This window comes from Narcine bancroftii, chromosome 2, assembly GCF_036971445.1.
Source record: "Narcine bancroftii isolate sNarBan1 chromosome 2, sNarBan1.hap1, whole genome shotgun sequence".
NCBI classification, from domain to species: domain Eukaryota; kingdom Metazoa; phylum Chordata; class Chondrichthyes; order Torpediniformes; family Narcinidae; genus Narcine; species Narcine bancroftii.
Genome location: NC_091470.1, coordinates 293,949,448 through 293,970,012, shown reverse-complemented (window position 1 = coordinate 293,970,012; position 20,565 = coordinate 293,949,448). Strand labels below are relative to the sequence as shown.

Genomic DNA, 20,565 nt, shown 5'->3' with positions numbered 1-20,565 from the left:
GGGAGGGAAAAGGGATCAAAAGAATAGAAAATTGTTTTTCGGGAAATAAATTATTATCTTTTGAACAAATGAAGTGCAAATATGGTATAACTCACGGTACAATGTTTGCATACCACCAACTGAAAACCTACTTGAAGGACAAATTGGGAAGCAGGCTGAGGTTGCAAGAAGGAAGAAATTTTGAATATGTGATTTACAGACACAATGATAATTAAAAGATTTATAACAAACATGTACATCAAACTGCAAGAGAAAGAGAATGAGGAAACAAGCTGTAAACCCAAACAAAAATGGGAACAAGATCTAAACATAAAGATTAAGAATGAAACATGGGAAAAGCTATGCTCCGGAACTATGAGAAATACACATGATACAATATAATTGGTTACACAGGCTATACATCACGCCCCAAAAGTGAAATAAACGGGACCCAACAGTATCAGATAGATGTTTTCGCTGTAAAAAGGAAATGGGAACAACAATTCATGCAATATGGACATGTGAGAAAGTGAAAAAATTTTGGGAAGATCTAAACCAGATATTGAATAAAATCACAAAAAGAAACCTACCAAAAAATCCAGAGATCTTCCTTTTAAGTAATATAAGAAGTAAAGAACTTGGACTCGATTTGGATGGAGCACAAAAAAGATTTATTATGATAGCCTTAGCTGTAGCAAAAAAATGTATATGTCAACCTGGAAATCAGAAGATTGCCTGAGAATACAGCAATGGTACATAGAAATGAATAAATGTATTCCATTGAAAAAAATAACATATAATTTATGAAATAACATCACAGTATTCGAACAAATTTGGGAACCGCACATGGAACACAACAGAGAAGTCCTACCGCGGACCTCCACCATCTAAAATGACAGAAGGAGAAGAAGACGAAAGTGTGTAAAAGTAGATGACACAATTTTCTTGTTTATTTTCATTGTGTGATGACATTGTTTAATGGGTTTAATGTATCATATATGTTGAACATTGAGTGGGTGGGGAGGGGGGGGTGAAGGAGGGAAGGAAGGGAGGGGGGAAAAGGGGAGAAAATGACACTGTGTATATTCAAGAGGGAAATATTTGTGTGTATTTTGGTCAGTATAGTTCATAGCGTGAAAATTTTTTTAAAAATAAAAAAAAATCCTTGAATTCTTCCACTGTTTTAAGAGGATAAATTGGGTGACTAAATATGTATCCACAAGAAATTAAAAAAACAAGAGAAGATCCGTGATTGAACCATATAAGATTCTGGCGATGTTTGACAAGCTGGTTGCAGAGAGGAGGTTTTCCTTGCTGACAGCTGGCTAGAAGCATGGGTCGGAGTCCCAGAATACGTGGCAAGACTGAGGAGAAATTTCTCCTTTGGCAAACCTGCAGAATCACACAATGCTGTGGACTTCAAGGCTCTGAATAGATTTAAGAATGATAGAGATAGGAATTCTAAACCAAAAAAAAGCATCAATGGTTGTAAGAATAGGGTGGAAATATAGCACTGAAGAAGATGATTAGCCTTGATTGTATTAAATGATAGATCAGGTTCAACAGGATATGACCAATTCCTGCTCCCAATTTTTCCTTTTTTTAATGCTATGAACATAAGGTAGGTAAATGGAATGAAAATACTTAACATGGAGTGGTAAGAAGATGCTCAAAGGCTGAAAGATTATTGTTGTCCGGATTTAAAATAGGACATCATTTCTGGAGCATTGGGTGAGTTTTCCACTAAAAACTGGCTCCCATTTATGGTCAAGATCTGAATGCTTCCCTTTTCTTTGGGCACATTGATTTATCTATTAAATATTATGTGCTGCATATTCCAAGGTGAGCTTGCCGGCATAGCTTACAGAATATGGATCACAAAATTGGTTAGTTCACCCAATATGTAGTGAAAAACCCTAATTCATGGAAACTCATGCCAAAAACTAAAGCTTTCTTCTATTCATCATTGATCTCGAGCTCTGCCAACCACATAATCCATGAACATCATTTTTTTCCAGAGGACCTTTCTAGTCAAATAGTTGTTACAGCACTTTAAATTAGAGGGGAAATTCTTGCTTGAAATATGGTAGTTAAAGCTTGTATTCTTAAGTAATGACATTACATTGACTTCATGAACAAACTTGTTGAAATACAGCTTAAAAGGACCTCAGTTCCAAAAAATGCGACTTCTAAAATTTAAACAACCAGTCTTAAACCAAAATATATATTAAATATTGGATACAGAATCTACAATAAAAAATAAATTACCAAATTTTATTCTATATTTACTATATTTTAAAAGAAACATACATAAAACATGGTACTGGATCCCAATTAGTTCCATCATAGAGAATTTTTGGCACTTGTGTTATATTAATTTAACACCACAAGGCAGTTTATTTTGGACACTTGCCTTTGTGCCATGTGTTATTAAGTAACAAGTGAAAGTTCAAGAAGCTCTTTCTCAGACTGCAGCACAAAATTAGTCCATTCCTGACAGAGTTCTTCATAAGAAGGTCCTTGGCCACCATATTCAGGTGGAAGAATCTGAACTGGAAAGTGCTTTCTTAGGCTGGGCTGGTAGTTATTTCCATGCAGGTGAATCTGAAATAAGCACAATGGATTCAATTTAAAATCAGAGTTATTTTAACAGTTCTATATTTTCTGTGTGAACTCTAAAAATCTAAAGAACTAATAAATTTAACATCTCTGATATTACTGAGGATGGTAGGATCTCATTAAAAAACTTAAAAATGAATTTTTATTCAATAATATTTGTTGAGATTTCCCTCAGGAGACTAAATGACTTAAAATAGTGATGCTGCCAGAGCTGCCTCTGGGGCAGGTCCGGGAGAACAGGAAACAGAGACATAGCCCTCTTCTGCAGGGTCCTACTGTTTGATCATTAAGCCAATGGCCCCATACAGGCTTTAAGAAGCCTGTTAAAGCAGCCAATCATGTTTTTTTTAAAAAAAAACATCTTGAAACCACAGAAATTTGGTGGTGCTCATGCTTAGCAGTCAACCATGAGGAGTTGGAGACTCCAAGTAAATCAGCGGACCGATCCAGGACACAAGAGCAGGAGACCATCCGCCACTGAGAAGGAGAAGCCTGGGAGATGACCCTACAGGGAAGGTCCCACAGCAGCAGATCAAGGAGGGGTTCGGAGGCTGAAGGACCCACATAGGCTGCTGGCAGCTAACTTGAGGGAATGAGGTATCAGGACTGGAATTCAAGAGGCAGCTGAGGACAAGAAGGGCACCTGAAGTGTCCTTGGGTGCTGAAAGCTTCTTGATTGTATTAGAGGTTTGGATCTGAGAGTTTGGGTTTGCCAATGGATCAAATAGGAGGCGACGTGGCATAAGGAGGACTGGAGGAGAATCTACAGACACTCCGTGACTCTGAAGAGCCTCTCCTTTGGTTTTTCTCTTATTGTTAAGGGTGCGGGGTAATGCTAGTAGTACCTCTGTGCATGCCTTTACGACAAGCAAAAGTTGATGAATTTTGTGTGTTAATACATTTTGTGCATTAGTACTTGACAATAAAGGAATATTGAATCTTAAAATTGGTGGTACAGTATCCAAAATACAACAGATTACACAAAGGTTGTGATGAAAACTGTAATCTTTGAAGTAAGACATTAACTGTTTCTCCACAAATGCTCCAAGCTCCTAAGTAAATCTGTATTTAATTATTTCAAGTAATTAGCATCTGTCGCACTTGGAGCATTTTGATTTAGTCAAATTGCACACAGACCATGTTAAGACTGTACAACCATTCTACTGTCAGTAGATTTCAAAGTCTGTTAAACACTTTTTCATCAGTTTGAAGTATTCTAGTAAAATAGACATCTCGCATTTTGAAATTAAAAAGCAATGTATTTGCTGTTCATTTAAATGAGAGATGATCCTGTAAAGTGAAATGATCATGTGTGGCTTTGACACAATTACAGCATTCCTAAGCAAGCTAAAGAACAATTAACTACGAATGCTTTTGATGTAATTCTGTTTGTTAAAATAAAGCAGTATTTTCACTCTTATTTGCAATTTTAAAAAAAGTAACGTTATTCCCTTTGCAATAATTTAAAAAAAAATACATGTGCAAAGTCACTCACGCGGTCCTTGATTTTTTCAGACAGGAACTTTGCAATTAGAGCAAAGACTGGATGAAACAGCTTTGGCTCATTGATCATGTGGATGCCTCGGACCTTCAATGGAAAGGAGTCCTGGAAATGAATGAAAGAGGAACACACTGTATTTTACATTTTTGCCTATCTACATTTCAATAAAATAGACTCTTCTTAAGATAAGGTGTTTGGAGCAGATGGATCCTTATTTGTAAAAAGTGCACTGAATTCTCACCATTCTGGAGTTGCTGCTCCACCCTGAGTGAAACACAATAGGCTGCAGACATTGAGATTGTAGCAAAAAACACCAAAATGCTGGAGGAACTCAGCCAGTCTTTTCACCATCTATAGGAGACAAAAATATATTGCCAACCTTTCAGGCCTGAGCCCTTCTTCAAAGAAAATTCAGAAATGGCAGAAGCAGGATATATCAGAAAGTCTCAGAATTCAAACAATGGGAGAGGATTCCAGACGAACAACATGTATTGAATGGATGTGATAAGGGATTAGGTAGAATTGATCATGTCTGTGCGAAAGGTGATGGGAATAGAGAGATGATGGGGGAAGCAGGGGGTGGGGAGGTTTTTTAGCAAAAGCCAGAGAAGTTGATATTAATTCCATCTGATTGGAGGGTGCCCAGTCGGGAGATGAGTTGTTCCTCCAATTTACAGGTGGTCTCAGTCTAGCAGTACATGAGACCATGGACAGACATGTCAGTAAGGGAATGGGATGGAGAATTGAAATGGGTGGCCACTGGGAGATCCATGCTATTGGGGTTGGCAGAGCCGAGGTGCGCAACAAGCAATCTCCCAGTCTCTCTGATGTAGAGGAGACCACAGTGGGAGCAATGGATACAGTAGATGACCCTTACAGATTCACAAGTAAAATGTTGTTTCACTTGGAAGGTCTGTTTGGGGTCCCAAATGGTGCTGAGGGAGGAGGTATGGGTACGTGGAGCATCTCCTGCAGTCACAGAGTTAGTTCTCAAGGGATAGTCCCAAGAAGAGGATTGGTGGGGATGGAGGAGTGGACAAGAGAGTCATGGAGGAAGCGGTCCCTGCAGAAGGCGGAGAGGAGATTATGTGTCTAGTGGAGCAATCACATAGTAGGTGGCAGAAATGGCAGAGGAGGATTTGTTGGATGCAGAGACTGGTGGAGTGGGAGGTGAGGACAAGAGGAATCCAGTCCTTGTAAACCCAATTGTTCCAGCAGACCCATCATGTTCACATGCTCATGCCCCATCGAATTGGTCTCCATTTACTGTGACTCTTTTGTTCCCCCCCCAGTCCAATCCCTCCCCACCTACATCTGGGACACTTCATTATGGCCTCCATCACTTCAACAGCTTCCAGTTCCCTGAACTTGATCACCTCATATTTATAATGGATATCCAATCCTTATACAAAGGCCTCAAAGGCCATCATTTCTTTCTGGACAAGAAAACCAACCAGTTCCCCTCCACCAACACCCTCCTCCATCTGGTAGAACTTGTCCTCAACCTCATTTTTTCTTTTGACTCATCCCACTTTCTCCAGGTTAAAGAGGCAGCCATGGGCCCCAGCTATAGCTGCCTTTTTGTTGGCTAATGGAGCAATCCATGCTACAAGTCTACAGAGGCAAGGCCCCTCAACTCCTCCTCTGCTACATCGATGACTACTTTGGTGCTGCCTCATGTACCCATGATGAGCTCAATGACTTCATCCATTGCTTCCAACTTCCACCCCGACCTCAAGTTCAATTGGTCCATCTCGAGCTACACTCTCTCTTTCCTCCATCTATCTGTCTCCATCTCAGGAGACAAACTCTCAGTCATCTTCTATAAACCCACCCACAGCTACTTCAACTACACATCTTCCCACCCTATCCCCTGTAAGGTTCTCTCAATTCCTCCATCTCCGTCGCATCTCCACCCAGGATGAGGTCTTACATGCCAGATCATCACAGATGTCCTCCTTCTTCAAGCAACGTGGCTTTCCTTCTACCACAATCAACTCAACCCTCATCTGCATATTCTCCATTACATGCACATCTGCCCTGGCCCCCTCTTCCTCAAGCTCAACAAGGACAGGATTTCCCTTGTTCTCATCTATCACTCCACCAGCCTTTGCATCCAACAGAAATTCTTCTACCATTTCCACCATCTACTACGTGATCCCACCACTAGACACATATTCCCCTATCCTCTTTCCACAGGGACCACTCCCTCCGTGACTCCACTGCAACCAGGCAACAAAATGGCTGGTCCTAGCTTGTCCCTCAAATATGCTCTCAATTGAAAAATAACAAAAAGTATTTTGAGTTATTCCATGTTCATTTCTCAAATGTTCAAATCACATTAATTGACCCCTTTCATAACAATCTTCAATATTTATAATTCCCTTATGAAACCAAATATATAAAAATTGATTATCTTTTGAAAAAGTTGAGAATTTTGAGTCAAAGGCATTTTGGGTGGTAGATGTCCTCTTGCCTCAATTTCATAATTTATTTTATTCCAAATATTAATCAAATGTTTCAACAACCATCAATTTAGCATCCCATTTATATATAAATTTCTCTGCTTTTCTATTTTATTCAATTCTATTTTAATCCATGCCGATTTATCTTCTTTCAAAAAAAATAATTTGTGCCACTCAATAATAATTCTTAAAAATAGGAGCTGTAGACCTCCCAATTCATATTTCAATGTTAACTTTTCTATAGAAACCCTTGACATTTTACCTTTCCACAGGAATTTCTTACAATATTTATTCAATTCTTGAAAAATTTTTTGAGGCATTAAAATAGGTGATGTTTGATAAAGATATTGTATTTTTGGAAATGTCTTCATTTTAGTACATTAACCCTTAAAGTTAATCCTACTAAAGTTATAAGTAAATTAATTAATTTTAAATCTTCCTCAACCTTTTTACTCTAACTGAGTAAAGGGAGCACTTAATTCAGTTTGCTCATCCAGACTTAATCTGGGCATAATTATCTGTGAAAATTATCTATCTATTTTGGTTTTATAGATTCTGAACTATACAAATTTGAGTAAAAATTCCTAAATAATTCATTTATTTCTTGAGGCTTATAAGTAAATAATATTAGTATATCAATTGCTTATTGTAATTGGATATATTACTTTCTGTGCATCAAAAATCAAGGACACAGGATTCCTATGAGAACCAAATAGTTGCTTGGCATTTTACAGTTTTCGAATGCCTTCTACTAAAATGAAAACCTCCATTCTACGACTGATTCCACCTGTATTGAATTCGTCCATCATTATTGAATGAAGATCTACCGGGTCCAATGCCTGAAGAGGGCGCACAAAATCAGTGAACCGGTGCGGACTCGAAAGGCCAACATGGCCTGTTTCCGCTCCGTAAATGGTTATATGGTTATAAAGTGTCCTTTTTAATTGCACTGTGTTCTCAAAACTGCTCTGCTTTTAATTGCCAAGCAATTGTTGATCAAAGTGTTGTGATCTTTCACCTAGTTCATAATCTCTTTGTTTTGTTCTTGTAATTCCTTTCTCTGTAAATTTATATTGTTAAACTGAATTTTTGTATTAATTAATTGTCTGCACTTCTCTTCAGAACTCTGTTTTTTGAAGATCTTTTTCTAAAACTGTTATTCCTCTTTCTAATTCATCAGTGTCTCTCATATACACCTTTTTAATTTTATAAGTAATATTTCTATAGAAAAGCCTGATCACAGACAAGCCTCTTAGTTTAATCCTGGAGCCACACAAAGGTATACCAGTATTAGCTGTGACCAGAATTCATAGATGAGCCATGCTACTAGTAGTGTAAAATTAAGATATAAAACAAACTAGGAACACTCAACAGCCATGCAGTTCCCTTATCACGCATGCTGCTACCAGAGACAGAACAACGAGAAGAAATTATTAAATGGACAGGAGAGGCAGCAGCCATTAACCAAGAACAATTTCAACAACTGCCCATTACAGCCCAGATGATCGCAAAGGAAACCTGCAAAAGAGGCAACATTAAGCGAGATCCTGTACTTCACCCTCAATGGGTGACCTGAAACTGAAGTCATCCCAGAAGGTCTAAAATCTTACCACACATGCCGGCATGAATTATCAGTTGCAGAAAGGGTACTTGTACAATTATTCCTGCCAAATGGCAAACTACCATGTTATCAGAACTGCACCACAAGCACCCGGGAATGGTACGAATGAAGGCACTGGCCCGGATGCATGTCTGGTGGCCCTCCATAGACAGAGACTTTGAAACAACAGTAAGAGAATGCAGCCAAAAATGCCTTAAGCCGAAGCTAACCCATGGCTAGCCAAACCCTAGCATTGGATTCATGTAGACTTCGCTGAACTATTCATGGGTGAGATTTTCCTAATAGCTGTGGACGCACACTCCAAATGGCCAGTAGTTTCACAGCTGAAAAACACCAAAGTGGATCCCACGAATGACTGTCTACGAACTATCTTTGCCACTTATGGATTACCTCATGAATTAGTTACGGACAATGGGCCTCAATTTACATCAGAACATTTTTTTTAATTAATGCACAATAGCAGTCAGACAGATTTTGTCCCCACCCTATCATCCAAGAACGAATGGGGAGGCAGAACGTTTTGTACGGTCATTCAAAAAAAAATCAATGAAAACCATGAAACTTCTAAATGCCTCCTGGACATACAGAATTGCAGATTTCCTATTGGGATACAGAAACACACCACATCCTAGCACAAAATGACACCAGCAGAACTAATGTTTGGCTGCAACCTGTAGACCTGGCTGTCCATAGTTCATTCAGATCTGGATCTCCGATTGCCAAAAACAGCATCGCCACAAACCTCACATAGAACATTGGAAGTGGGTGAGAGAACAAGACTATAGACAATGTAAAGACCCATGGGTGGTAGGAGCAATCTTACAAAAAAATTGAGCCCCTGTTCATACTCTGTTCTAGTGGAGGACAGATTGTGGAAGTGACACATTGACCAATTACGAGCATTGACTGACACTAAGGTCCATGAACTGCCTCATGAGCTGGAGGAGGTGGAACCAGACAGTGTGGGGGGGGGGAGGGGTGAGGCAGAGATGGTTGCAGAGTCGAGCAGCCCAGTGAGAAGTCCAGTAACTCAGACATGCAGCCAGGAAGATGGGTTGTCGCCACCAACTCTACTATCTACGGGTCCTGAGCAAATACCAGCACAGCAAACCATGTTGAGGTGGTCCAAAAGAGAAAGAAGACCAACTGAATGCCCTGATTATTATTACTTTCCCTTTTATAATAAATACTCATGAGATGTATTCTAATTCACACTTGTACTCCTGGGCACAATGTAATCTTATTAGTTCGAAGGGGCCCAGTCAGCATTTACTGCATGGAGTGGGGGGAAAAGAATGTTGGGTATAAGACCTGCTGGACATCATGATGTCCATGTCATGATGTCACCCTTCCATATAAATAACCCTGTGTGTCAGTAGCCATGTTAGTCTAATAGAAGTAAAGGATGAGAAAGCATCACGTCTCCGAGTCTTAATTGTGTGAGTGCATACACAACATCCACTTTCTCTAAAAAAGCTTTTGATTCACTGTAATTAAACCAGTAGTTGTATTTTCGACAATCAATACCCGGTCTTCAACATGCTCCTGTACCCTCATTATTTTCTCATCCATTTTATTCGCAACCTCTAATACTCTATTAGTTTCCCCTTTCATCTGCATCCATTTCTTTCAATTCTGCCTTCAGTCCCTTCATTTCTTCTTTCATGGCTTTAAACTGACACATGATTATTGTGGTTAAGTCTTCTACTTTAATCAGTTTTAACTCCTTTAATTACCTCCTCTTCCTGTTGCTCTTCTTCTTTGCTTGCAGATCCTCCTCTGGAGCCTGACGACTCATCATCCAGTGCTGAAGAAGAGGTCCCCGACTTTTCCATAACTGTGGCCCTACTCCCAGTAATGATTTGTGCCTTGCTGTCTGCACATGTGACTTTTCGCACATACACAGTTCAGTTCCAGGTTCTCCTCCAACGCCATCTCTGCATAGTTGATGGTGGGTGATACCAGTAGAGGGCCCTTCAAAGGGATCACTGACCTGGGGAGCATCTCAAGCACTAGCTTCCCGCTTTGTTGTTGAGCTAGGCCTCCGATCTCTTCTCGTCCTTTCTTCTCGTCGGGCTCCTGGTAAAATTGCAGCTAATTTATCTTTAATCGGAGGCATTTTTATTATAAAGTATAAGTACTTCAATGTATTTTAAAGATGTTAATTAGTTTAAAACATTATTCAATTATCACTTTTTTAAAACTAATTTACCAAGGGAGTCAGATCCTCACGTGTTGATCCTAAGGCATCACGTGACATCCCCCGGGACTGTACTCACTGAAGTTTAGAAGGATGAAGGAGGAAAGAAGCGGAAAATCTCATGAAATGGTGCGAGAGTAACAACCTAGGTCTCAATGTGGACAAGACAAAGGAGATGATCGTGAACTTCAGGAAGACCAGGAATGACCACCCTCCGTGACACATCAACAATTCTGTGGTTGAGAGAGTGGAGGGCACCAAGTTCCTTGGAGTTCATTTATCTAGTAACTTATTGAGGACACTCAAGATCTCCTCACTTTTCAGGAAGGTTTAACAGCGACTGCACTTCCTGAGAAAGCTGAGTGGGCAAAGCCATTGACCACCATTATGTCAACCTTCTACAGGAGCTCTATTGAGATCACTCTGTCAGGCTGCATCACAGTCTGGTATAGATGCTGCAGAGAAATGCATCAGAGGTCAATCCACAGGACCAAAAGAGTGGCAGAGAGGATCACTGGAGTCTCTCCACCCCCCCCCCCCCCCACCAACCTCAACCTCATTGATGTGATCTACTGGGATTGTTGTCTGAAGAGTGCATGCAAAATCATTGAGGACCCCTTCCACCCTGCATACAATATCTTTCATCTGCTCCCATTGAGAAAGATACAGGAGTATCAGAGCCAGCACCACCAGGCTGAGGAACAGCTTCTTCCCACAGGCAGTGAGAATGCTGAATGACCAAAGGAACTGCTCACACTAACCACATAATTTAAGGGGGCAAGACAGGGTTAACAGAGTTGTTTCCTCTCAAGGGAGAGATTCAAATGAGGGGACATAGCTGCAAGGTAACAGGCTGGTCATTTGAAAATTGAGTGCAGAAATTTCTTCTTGCAGAGGGTGGTGTAAAAGTTAAAACCTTGTGTTTTTTGATTCTTAGTTAATTTTGTGCCCGATCCTTTGAGAACTATTGTTTGAAGTGTTACCATAGTGGATATGATGTAATATGTCATAATATCCACCCAGGCTAACCACTCTCATTCTACAAGATGTGAAGGAAGAGAGAGCAAGAGAAATTTTTCTTTGAATTTTTGTATCTCTTTAAATACTATTTTATACCTCCTTAAAAGCTTTTTAAATTATTTGTATCTTTATATACATTTTATATCTATTTTACAGTAAATGCTTTGTTATTCATTGTTATGAAAGTCTTAATGTGAAGTCATCCAAAATGTTTATCTGTTTTATCAATGAATTAAAACTACATAAAGTAACAGCCACAGAGTTTGATTTGTTTGATAACGAGATAGAAAATTTGGGATATCGTAGCTCATGCTTTGGAACATGATACTTTGAAATTAGGATATATTAGAAGAAGGAAAGTGTTGTCTATAGCTGGTGAATCTCTGGAATTCTCTATCCCAGAGTCAGTGGAGGCTAGAGTTGTGGATGTATAGTATATAAAGAGTAAATTAAAATTGAATCATCAACTAATTGAACGCTGTGTGGAACTGGCACAGAAGACCTCATGAATGGAAGGCGCAGGCATGAAGGCCAGGAGACCAACCTCTATGTCTGACCTTCAACAATTTTAATCACACTCACTCAACTTGATGCTTTTGCAGATTTGTTCATAATTTTTTTGCACCGATGGGATGATAAAACTGCTTCACACACCATTCAGCTAAACTCCTGTGGCAACCTAAAAGGAACTGGAGTTAAAAACAAAAGCAAAAAGCTGCAACATTTCCAACAAATCCAGGAGATTAAATGTTGTACACTTTTTTTGCACCTTAGACACTTGACATTGCCTCTCTGATGAACTGTGGTCTCTACTGGCACTCTCAACAATCTCAGAAGTTGTCACCCCAGTAGGCATTTTAAATATTAATTAGGTAAATACAGGGATTAACCTTGAGGTTGTTTCTTCAGCAACATTTTGATTTTTCTCTTAATCCTTTATTCTTTCTCCAAGAATTTTCAAACTGTTATCAATTGTCCAAAATGCTAAATGGAAAAGTTCTTAAAGTTTAGTCACCAAAATAAAATGCTGCTAACACACCTTTGTACGATTCACACTTCAAAGACTTGTGTAATATCCACGTATATCACAAGGTCTTCATGCATGGTTGTCATCTGAGGTAATACCACTAGAAACCTCACAAATAAAAACTATTGACATCCACGTCACATCCCTTCCAGCTATTTCCATATATTCAGAAATCTTCTGCTCCTTTTGAGAGAGTGTTTTCATCACCCAATCCAAAACACCAATAAAAATCTGATGGTATGAATATTGGGATGATTTTCCCTTAATATTCAGTGCCTGGCATGTGGTATAGTTTCTGGAGTAAAATTTGACCAAGTATTGTGGTTTGAATGTCAATGCTTTAAGCTAGCAAAAAAATAAATTCAGAGTTACTCAGAGCCCTGGAATGGCTTGCAGCTATTCCAGTCCCTCTCCCTTCGCAGATACATTAAGATATGTATTCAGAGCTTTCAATAGGATGAGCAAAAGATTTCAAACATTAAGAAAGGATTGCCTGAAGCACTTTTGCTCAATAAATCTCTTTAGAGTACAAGAATGCCACAGCAGAAGAACATCTGGGCCTTCGGCTCTTTTCTGGGTTGTTTTATTCACTTTCTGTGGCAGTCCAATGTTTAACATAGCTTTACTCTCTAATAAAGAAAATACAGCAGTTAGAGTCATCGAGTCAAAGTATAGAACAGGCCCTTATGCCCTATTCATCCATGTCAACCAAGCTGGCTTTCTGGGCTTATCCCATTTTCATGCATGTGGCCCATATCCAGAGCCCTTTTTATCCTTAAAACTGTCCAAATATCTTCTGAATGTCAGAATTGTGTTCCCTACTATCATTTTGTCAAGCTCCTCATTCTAGATATTGACCACTCGCTAAGTGAAAAAAAATAGCTTCTCATGTTCCGTCTTAAATCTTTTCCCTCCCACTTTGAACCTGTGCCCTCTAGTTCTAGAATATCTACCTGAGAAACAGTCTGTTAACGTTCACTTTGTCCATGCTGCTCATATTGTATAAACCTCACTACAGAATAAAGACCCATCCTATCTAACCTCCAACAGTGTAATTTAGTCTCTGATAGGTTGTGATTCTCTCCAGGTCACCTCCTTAACAGTCTTTTCAAGCTGTGCTTCCAGATCCTATCACTGGTTTCTAATGATACAGTACAAGACCTGATTCAGCCCATGGCCATCCAATCAGCCCAATCTTTCCTGCTCTACTGATAGCCCAGTATATGGCTGTCTCCCCTTTGAAGACTTTTATTGTTGAATTCATTCAGGCTGAGCCTTCCGGATCATATCAACTCAATGCATCAAAATATATTTTTCTGCATTTTACCTCTACTTTTATATATTTTAAATCTACATTCTTTGCTACCAGAAAGAGTTCCCTCTCACTTACTGTAGTAACATATTTCAATCACCTTATTAAATCATCCCATTTTTCTCAAGATTTCCATGAGCATCTTCAATTCCACTGGATTTCTTCATTAACCCAGTCAGCCTTTCCAAAATTGGCAGGTAGAAAAGACTCACGCAGACAGAGAGCCAAATAAAGATGCGATTACTTCATCCAATTTAAGCACAAATCATGATCCACATACTTTATCATTCTAGCCTAACCTTTATTCACCAAATTAGTTTGATTCTTGTTAAGATTTTCCAAATGCAGCAAGCAACTCAATGATGTCATCTCCCACAGCTTAACCTCAAAGAGCCTGAGGCAAATTAATAGTTTTTTTTAATCTAGTTTTGTTTAATTAAAGCATCTACTGTTAATGTCCTTAGTTTTTGACATTTGAGGATCTAATATTTGACATTTTGTAATTATAAATGCAGTATTATATCAAATGTGTTCTTTTAATATACACATTGTGCAGTTTCAGAGAAGTTATCTTGCTTTCACCTTACACTGCAAAATTCCTATGGATAAAAAATGGTGTTTTGAATTACAGTACAAACAGAAACACACATCTTATAATCGCTCACATGAATTCCCTTAATAATATTTATGCATTTAATCATAATTTAAAACAAGATTTTACCAAAGCAATATATCCCCATTTAAAAAATATTGATGCATTATCATTATAACATGAGGAATTTTGGATCCTGTGTTATGGAGTCTGGGTCTGACAAATGATGACTGGAAATTCCCTTCAGATTATAGAGTATTAGCTCTGGGGGAAAAAAATCTAACATAATCCAGTGCATTTGATAAACAGTGATAAATATTTGTGACAACTAGGATGACTTAAAGAAAATCTTATTTGAGTTTAGTCATGTAATACTTTAGTATACTAGAAACTTTATTTTGAATTGTAGGTTTTAGATTTCTGGAAAATAAATAAAATTAGTCCAGATTTATGGGTAATTTAATTACTTCATTTTCTTTTTAATCAGTAAATTTATAATCACATTTCAAAGCAACAGATTGGATTTATTAAAGTTGGAATGATCTTCACATTTTTTATTTTTTATTTTTCAGGTGTTTTGGTAAACTTTGCTCATTTGACCACATTCATAGTTTTTAGGTTTATTGCCATTTAAGAACATGAAATTGAAGTCAGTGGGGGGAAAGGGACATTTCTTGCTGAGAGATTTTCTTTTGAAAATGATTAGATTTGAATACATAGGTGCAAGCCATTTGGAAGGGGTATTTGGAATCGGTGTTGGAAGTTTGTGGGTTTTGTGACCATGTCTGATCATAAGTTATTGGGAAGTGTAGTAAAATCTGGAAGAATATGAAAGATGTAGTTTGGTTAAAAGAGGATCAGGAGTATGAAGCTATGGCCATTGGAAAAAATAATCATGGTTCTAGCTGGATTGATGGGGCCAAAAAATCTTGGTGTAGCATGAAATATCACAAGATATAGGAGCAGAGATAATTCCATTGGCCCATTGTGTCTACTCTGCCATTCTATCATGAGCTGATCCATCCTCCCACTCTACCCCACTCCGCAGCCTTCTCCTCATAACCTGACTAATCAAATACCTGTCAATCTCTGCATTAAATATACCCAAAGACCTCACTTCCACTGCCACCTATGGCAACTCATTCCACAGACTCACAACCCACTGACTATAAAAAAATTTCTGCATCATTGTTTTAAATTGATGCTCATTTATCCTGAAGTTGTTCCCTCTTGTCCAAAACTCCCCTACCATAGGAAACTACCTTGGCACATCAATTCTGTCAAGGCCTTTCAGCACTTGAAATGTCCATCCTTGGTCCCTGTCATCTTTCTGTACTCCAACAAGTACAGTCCAAGAGCCAACAAACATTCCTCATATGCTAACCCTTTCATTCCTGGTATCATTCCAGCAAATCTTCTCTGAACTCTCTCCAATGCCAGCCCATCTTTTCTCAAATAAGGAGCCTATACAGTCTCAACATTACACCTCTGCTCTTATTTGGTATTCCTCTAAAAAATGAATGCCAACATTGGATTCACCCTCTTCACCACTGACTCGCCCTGGAGGTTAACCTTTAGGGCAGGGGTGTCAAACTCAAATTCACCGAGGGCCAAAATTAAAAGCTTAGACTAAGTCGAGGGCCAAACTAAATATTTATTGAAAATTTTCAACAACATCTGCATGTTTTCTCTTCTTTCAACATATGTAATGTTAAACTTTTTCTCATTAAAATAAATGTTTAACAATAGTTTTGGTTAAACTCTTTCCAGAAGAAGCATTAACATATTCAATAAATAATATTTCTTTATAGCCTTTAAGCTCCTTTTATATGTTTTTTTTTCACAAGCCAACAAGTCAAAAAAATAACAAATTGCTTCAATGAAAATCCAATCTTTCAACTATGAACAGTCCAAAGTTAACCAAAGAAAATATTAATCCAAGCTTAGCTTGCTACACACTGATGCATCTGGGTCTAAACCAGATACTTGGTATCTCTTCTTGGATGCAAGTTCATCAAACTCTGGGGTCAGACTCTGAGCTGAGGAAATCTTCAGGACTGAATGAAGGTGCTCGTCAGTAAGACGACTCCTGTGTGGTGTTTTGTTTATCTTCATCAAAGAAAAGAGTTGTTCGCAGAGATACGTGCTGCCGAACATTGACAGCATTTGAGCAGCTTGTGCACGGAGTTGGGGCAGTGTGTCGGGAAGGAACTGTGGGAACTGCGCAGCACCGATAGAGTCATACTTTGACTCGAGTGTGTCATTACACTGGAGCTCAATCAGCTCCATTTGGAGGTTGGTTGGAGCACTTGTTAACTACAAACGGATTGCTGAGTAGTTCAAATCTGCATTTCTGGGCTTCAAAGTCAGCAAATCATCGGGAAAACTCCGCACGAAGTACGCTTAGTTTTTCAGCAAACTCTGCACTGGGCAACACGGCAGGTGAGATCTGTTCTTTCATAATTTGGCAGCACAGAAAATGAGCCATGTTTCCCTGCAGCATCTGAGTCTCCCACAAGCACAACTTGGTTCTAAGAGCCCTCACTGCACTGTACATGTCTGTAATGACGTGCTCTCGTCCCTGCAGCTACAGGTTTAGCGCATCGAGATGGCTCACGATGCCACACAGGAATGCCAGCTCACATTGAAACTTTTTATCCCTGAGCACTGTTGTGTCTTTGCTTTTGCTCTCCATAAACAGACATATTTCTTCACCCAGCTCAAAGCATCTCTTAAGTACTTTTCCTCGGCTAAGCCATCGCACCTCTGTGTGATAGGGCACGCCTCCGTATTCTGACCCTAACTCCTCCAGAAAGGACTTGAACTGGTGGTGATTTAAACCTTTGGCTCTTATGAAGTTAACTACTCGAGTTACAGTGTTCATAATATGCTCCATTTTCAAGGCTTTGCCACACAAGGCTTCCTCGTGGATTATGCAGTGGTAAACTGTAAGCTCACCTGCATGATTCTCCCGCATCTTCTCCCGAATCCTGGCCACCAGTCCACTTTTCTGACCGCACATCGCGGGCGCACCATCTGTCGTTAGTCCCACAAGTTTATCCCAAGGCAGCATCATTTCATTGAGACATTTGGACACCTCCTCGAAGATTTCTTTTCCTGTGGTTGTGCCATGCATGAATTTTAATCCTAAAAGTTCCTCTGTAACAGAAAGTTTTGTGTCCACTCCATGGATGAATATTGATAGCTGGGCAGTATCTGATGTGTCGCTGCTCTCGTCTACAGCAAATGAGTATGCCATAAAATCTTTCCCTTTCTCCTTCAGTTGTTCTTCTAGATTAGTAGCAAGCTCACAAGCACGCCCAGCCATGGTGTTTCTGCTCAGGTTCACATTTAAAAACGCTTGCTTTTTATCTGGGCAAATGACATCGCAAACTTTGAGCAGGCACTTTTTAACAAACCCTCTATAAAGGGCCTGGCTGATTTGGCGATCTCTGCGGCCACAATAAAACTAACTTTTACAGCAGGCTCACTTTGGGATTCTGCTTTGGTGAACATAGTTTGCTGTAAAACCAGACTTCTTTTCACTTCCTCCACCTTCTGGAGCTTTTGCTTCTCGTTCAGAAAGGTCCAGCGGGCCAGCTCTAATACATATTTGATATGATCTTGCGGGCCAAATATAATTATATCACGGGCCAAATTTGGCCCGCGGGCCTGAGTTTGACATGTGTGCTTTAGGGTATCCTACATAAGGACTCCCAAGTCTCAAGCACCTCCAAATTCTGAACTTTCTCCCCATTTAAATAATAGTTTGCTCATCTATTTCTTCCACCAAAGTGTATGACTGTACAGTTTCCATCATTGTATTTCCTCTACCACCTCTGCCCATTCTCCTAATCTATCCAAGTCTCTCTGCATCCTTTCGTTGTCCTCAGCACCACCCACCTGACTAGCTATTTTGGTATCATCTGCAAATTTAGCCTCAAAGCCATCTATTCCATAATACAAATCATTTTATATACAATGTAAAAAGAAGTGGCCCCAACACCAACGCCTGAGGAACACCTCTGGTAACCGGTAGCCAACCAGAATAGGATTCCTTTATCCCCACTCTTTGTTTCGTGCCGATCAGCCAATGCTCTATCCATGCTAGTATCCCTCCTCTCATTCCATAGGCTCTCATCCTGTTTAGCAGCCTCATGTGTGGCACCTTTTGAAAGTCCAAATACACAACATCCACTGCATCTCTCCAACTTGTGATCTCTTCAAAAATTTGCAATAGGTTTACCAAGCAATGATTTTCCTTTAATATAACCATGCTGACTTAAGCCCATATTTTCGTGCACCTCCAGGTATTCCGTAACCTCATCCTTGACAATCGATTCCATCAGCTTCCCAACCACTGATGTCAGGCTAATAGATCTATCATTTCATTTTTTTCTGCCTCCCTCCTGTTTGACACAGTGGAGTGACATTCACAATCCCCCCAGGCCACCGGAACCATGCCAGAATCCAATGATTTCTGGAAGATCATTACCAATGCCTCCTCAGTCTCTACAGCTGAATGCAGAGGTAGTCTTCTCGGGGAATGCAGCCACCACATGGAGAGCTCAGGCTCCATCACCTTCTGATGCAGGGTCTCAAGTCACTGTCGCCATCCGAAATGCTACTTCTGCAGACACGCGAAGCATCCCCGGAAGAACTGCCCGGCCCAAAATGCTACATGCCCCGCCTGCGGGAAGAAGGAGCACTACAGGAAGGTATGTAGATCCCAACCCCCTTCCATCAGTGTCTCATGCAGCTGGCAGCCACCACCATCTTGGATCACACCACCTAGCTTAATTTCCAGTCACAGGAAATGGCTTAGCGGGACCATGGGGGGGGGGCGGGGAGTGGGAGAGAGAGAGGGAGCAGCAAAACTGGATGGCACCACTTCTGCCAGCGAGGAGCAGCACCGCGTGCTCTACATGGGGGAAGCCATTTTGGCAGATGCCCACAAACTAACTCTACAGCAGTGACTCAGACAGCGACCAGACTCTGGCCTCGAATACTCTGGACCAGGATACCCCACATCAACTGGCTATTTAATGCAGGGAGCATGGAGAGCTTCATTCATCTGGGCTCAGTGCAGTACTCCTTCCTCGTGGAACCCCAGCAAAACATATAGTTTTCCAAGCCACCAAATCAAACTCAACTGAGATCCACAGCTGCTGCACCGTGACACTGACTGTGCGGGGTTTGGAGTATAAGAACTTTAAACTCCTTATCCCTGCACACCTGTCATACTGGGACTGGACTTCCAGTGCCAGCTAAAGAGTATCCAAATGCAGTTTGACGGACCACACTCACTCCTCATAGTCCACACGATTTCCTCCCCCACCCCCCCCCCCCCACCTCTGAACACGACCCACAGTCTCTCTACTCTCCGGGTCCCACCGCCGCCCCCGTTCGAGAACCTCACTCCCGACCACATGCCAGTCACCACCAAGAGCAGGCTATACAGCTTTGGGGACAAAGCCTTCATCAAAGCAGAATTCAAATGTCTTCTGGCAGAGTGGATCTTAGAACCCAGCACCAGCCCCTGGAGGGCACAAGTAGTGGTTGTTGATAGCAGAGAGAAGCACTGCATGGTCATCGACTACAGCCAGACCATAAACCATTTAATCCAGGTGGATGCCTACCCACTCCCCCACATCGCTGAAATGGTAAACGATATCACCCAATTTCACATCTTCTCAATCACTGACCTCAAGTCAGCTTACCACCAAATCCAAATCTATCTAGAGGACAACCCGAACACTGCCTTTGAGGCAGACGGCTGCCTTTACCACTTCCTCCAAGTCCCTTTCAGGGTCACCAATGGGGTCTCTGTCTTCCAGAGGAAGATGGACCAAATAGTGGATGGCTATGGGCTCAAGGTCACATTTCCTTACCTGGACAATGTGATGATCTGCTGCCATGATGCTAAGGCAGAAATTTCTCCAGACAGCCAAAAGCCTCAACCTAACTTATAACCAAAATAAGTGCATATTCAGTACTACATGGCTGGCCATCCTTGGTTGTGTGGTGGAGAATGGCATCATTGGGCCTGACCCTGACCACATGCGCCCCCTGGTGGAACTCCCATTGCCCAAAAAAGATGCTTGGGCTTCTTTTCGTATTGCCCCCAGTGGATCCCAAATTTTCACGGACAAAGCCAGCCCCCTGGTGAAATCTACCACTTTTCCCATTGGCAGAAGCCCAAGCTGCATTCACACACATCAAGGACAAC

At 40.5% G+C, this 20,565-nt stretch overlaps 1 protein-coding gene across 2 annotated transcripts in view; it reads right to left on the bottom strand.

The window, feature by feature from the left end:
* Positions 1-639: 639 nt before the first annotated feature.
* The window catches only part of ttpa (tocopherol (alpha) transfer protein), a 61,469-nt gene continuing 41,543 nt past the window's right edge, over positions 640-20,565 (bottom strand). The window contains exons 4-5 of one of the 2 annotated variants that reach the window (XM_069921400.1): positions 4,094-4,204; positions 640-2,583 (exon numbers count right to left, since the gene is read on the bottom strand). In XM_069921400.1, coding sequence (XP_069777501.1) covers positions 2,410-2,583; positions 4,094-4,204 — 285 coding nt within the window. In that variant the 3' untranslated portion in view covers positions 640-2,409. Of the gene's footprint in view, positions 2,584-4,093; positions 4,205-4,340; positions 4,451-20,565 lie in introns of those variants that run through there. The other variant, XM_069921401.1, reaches the window with a different exon arrangement.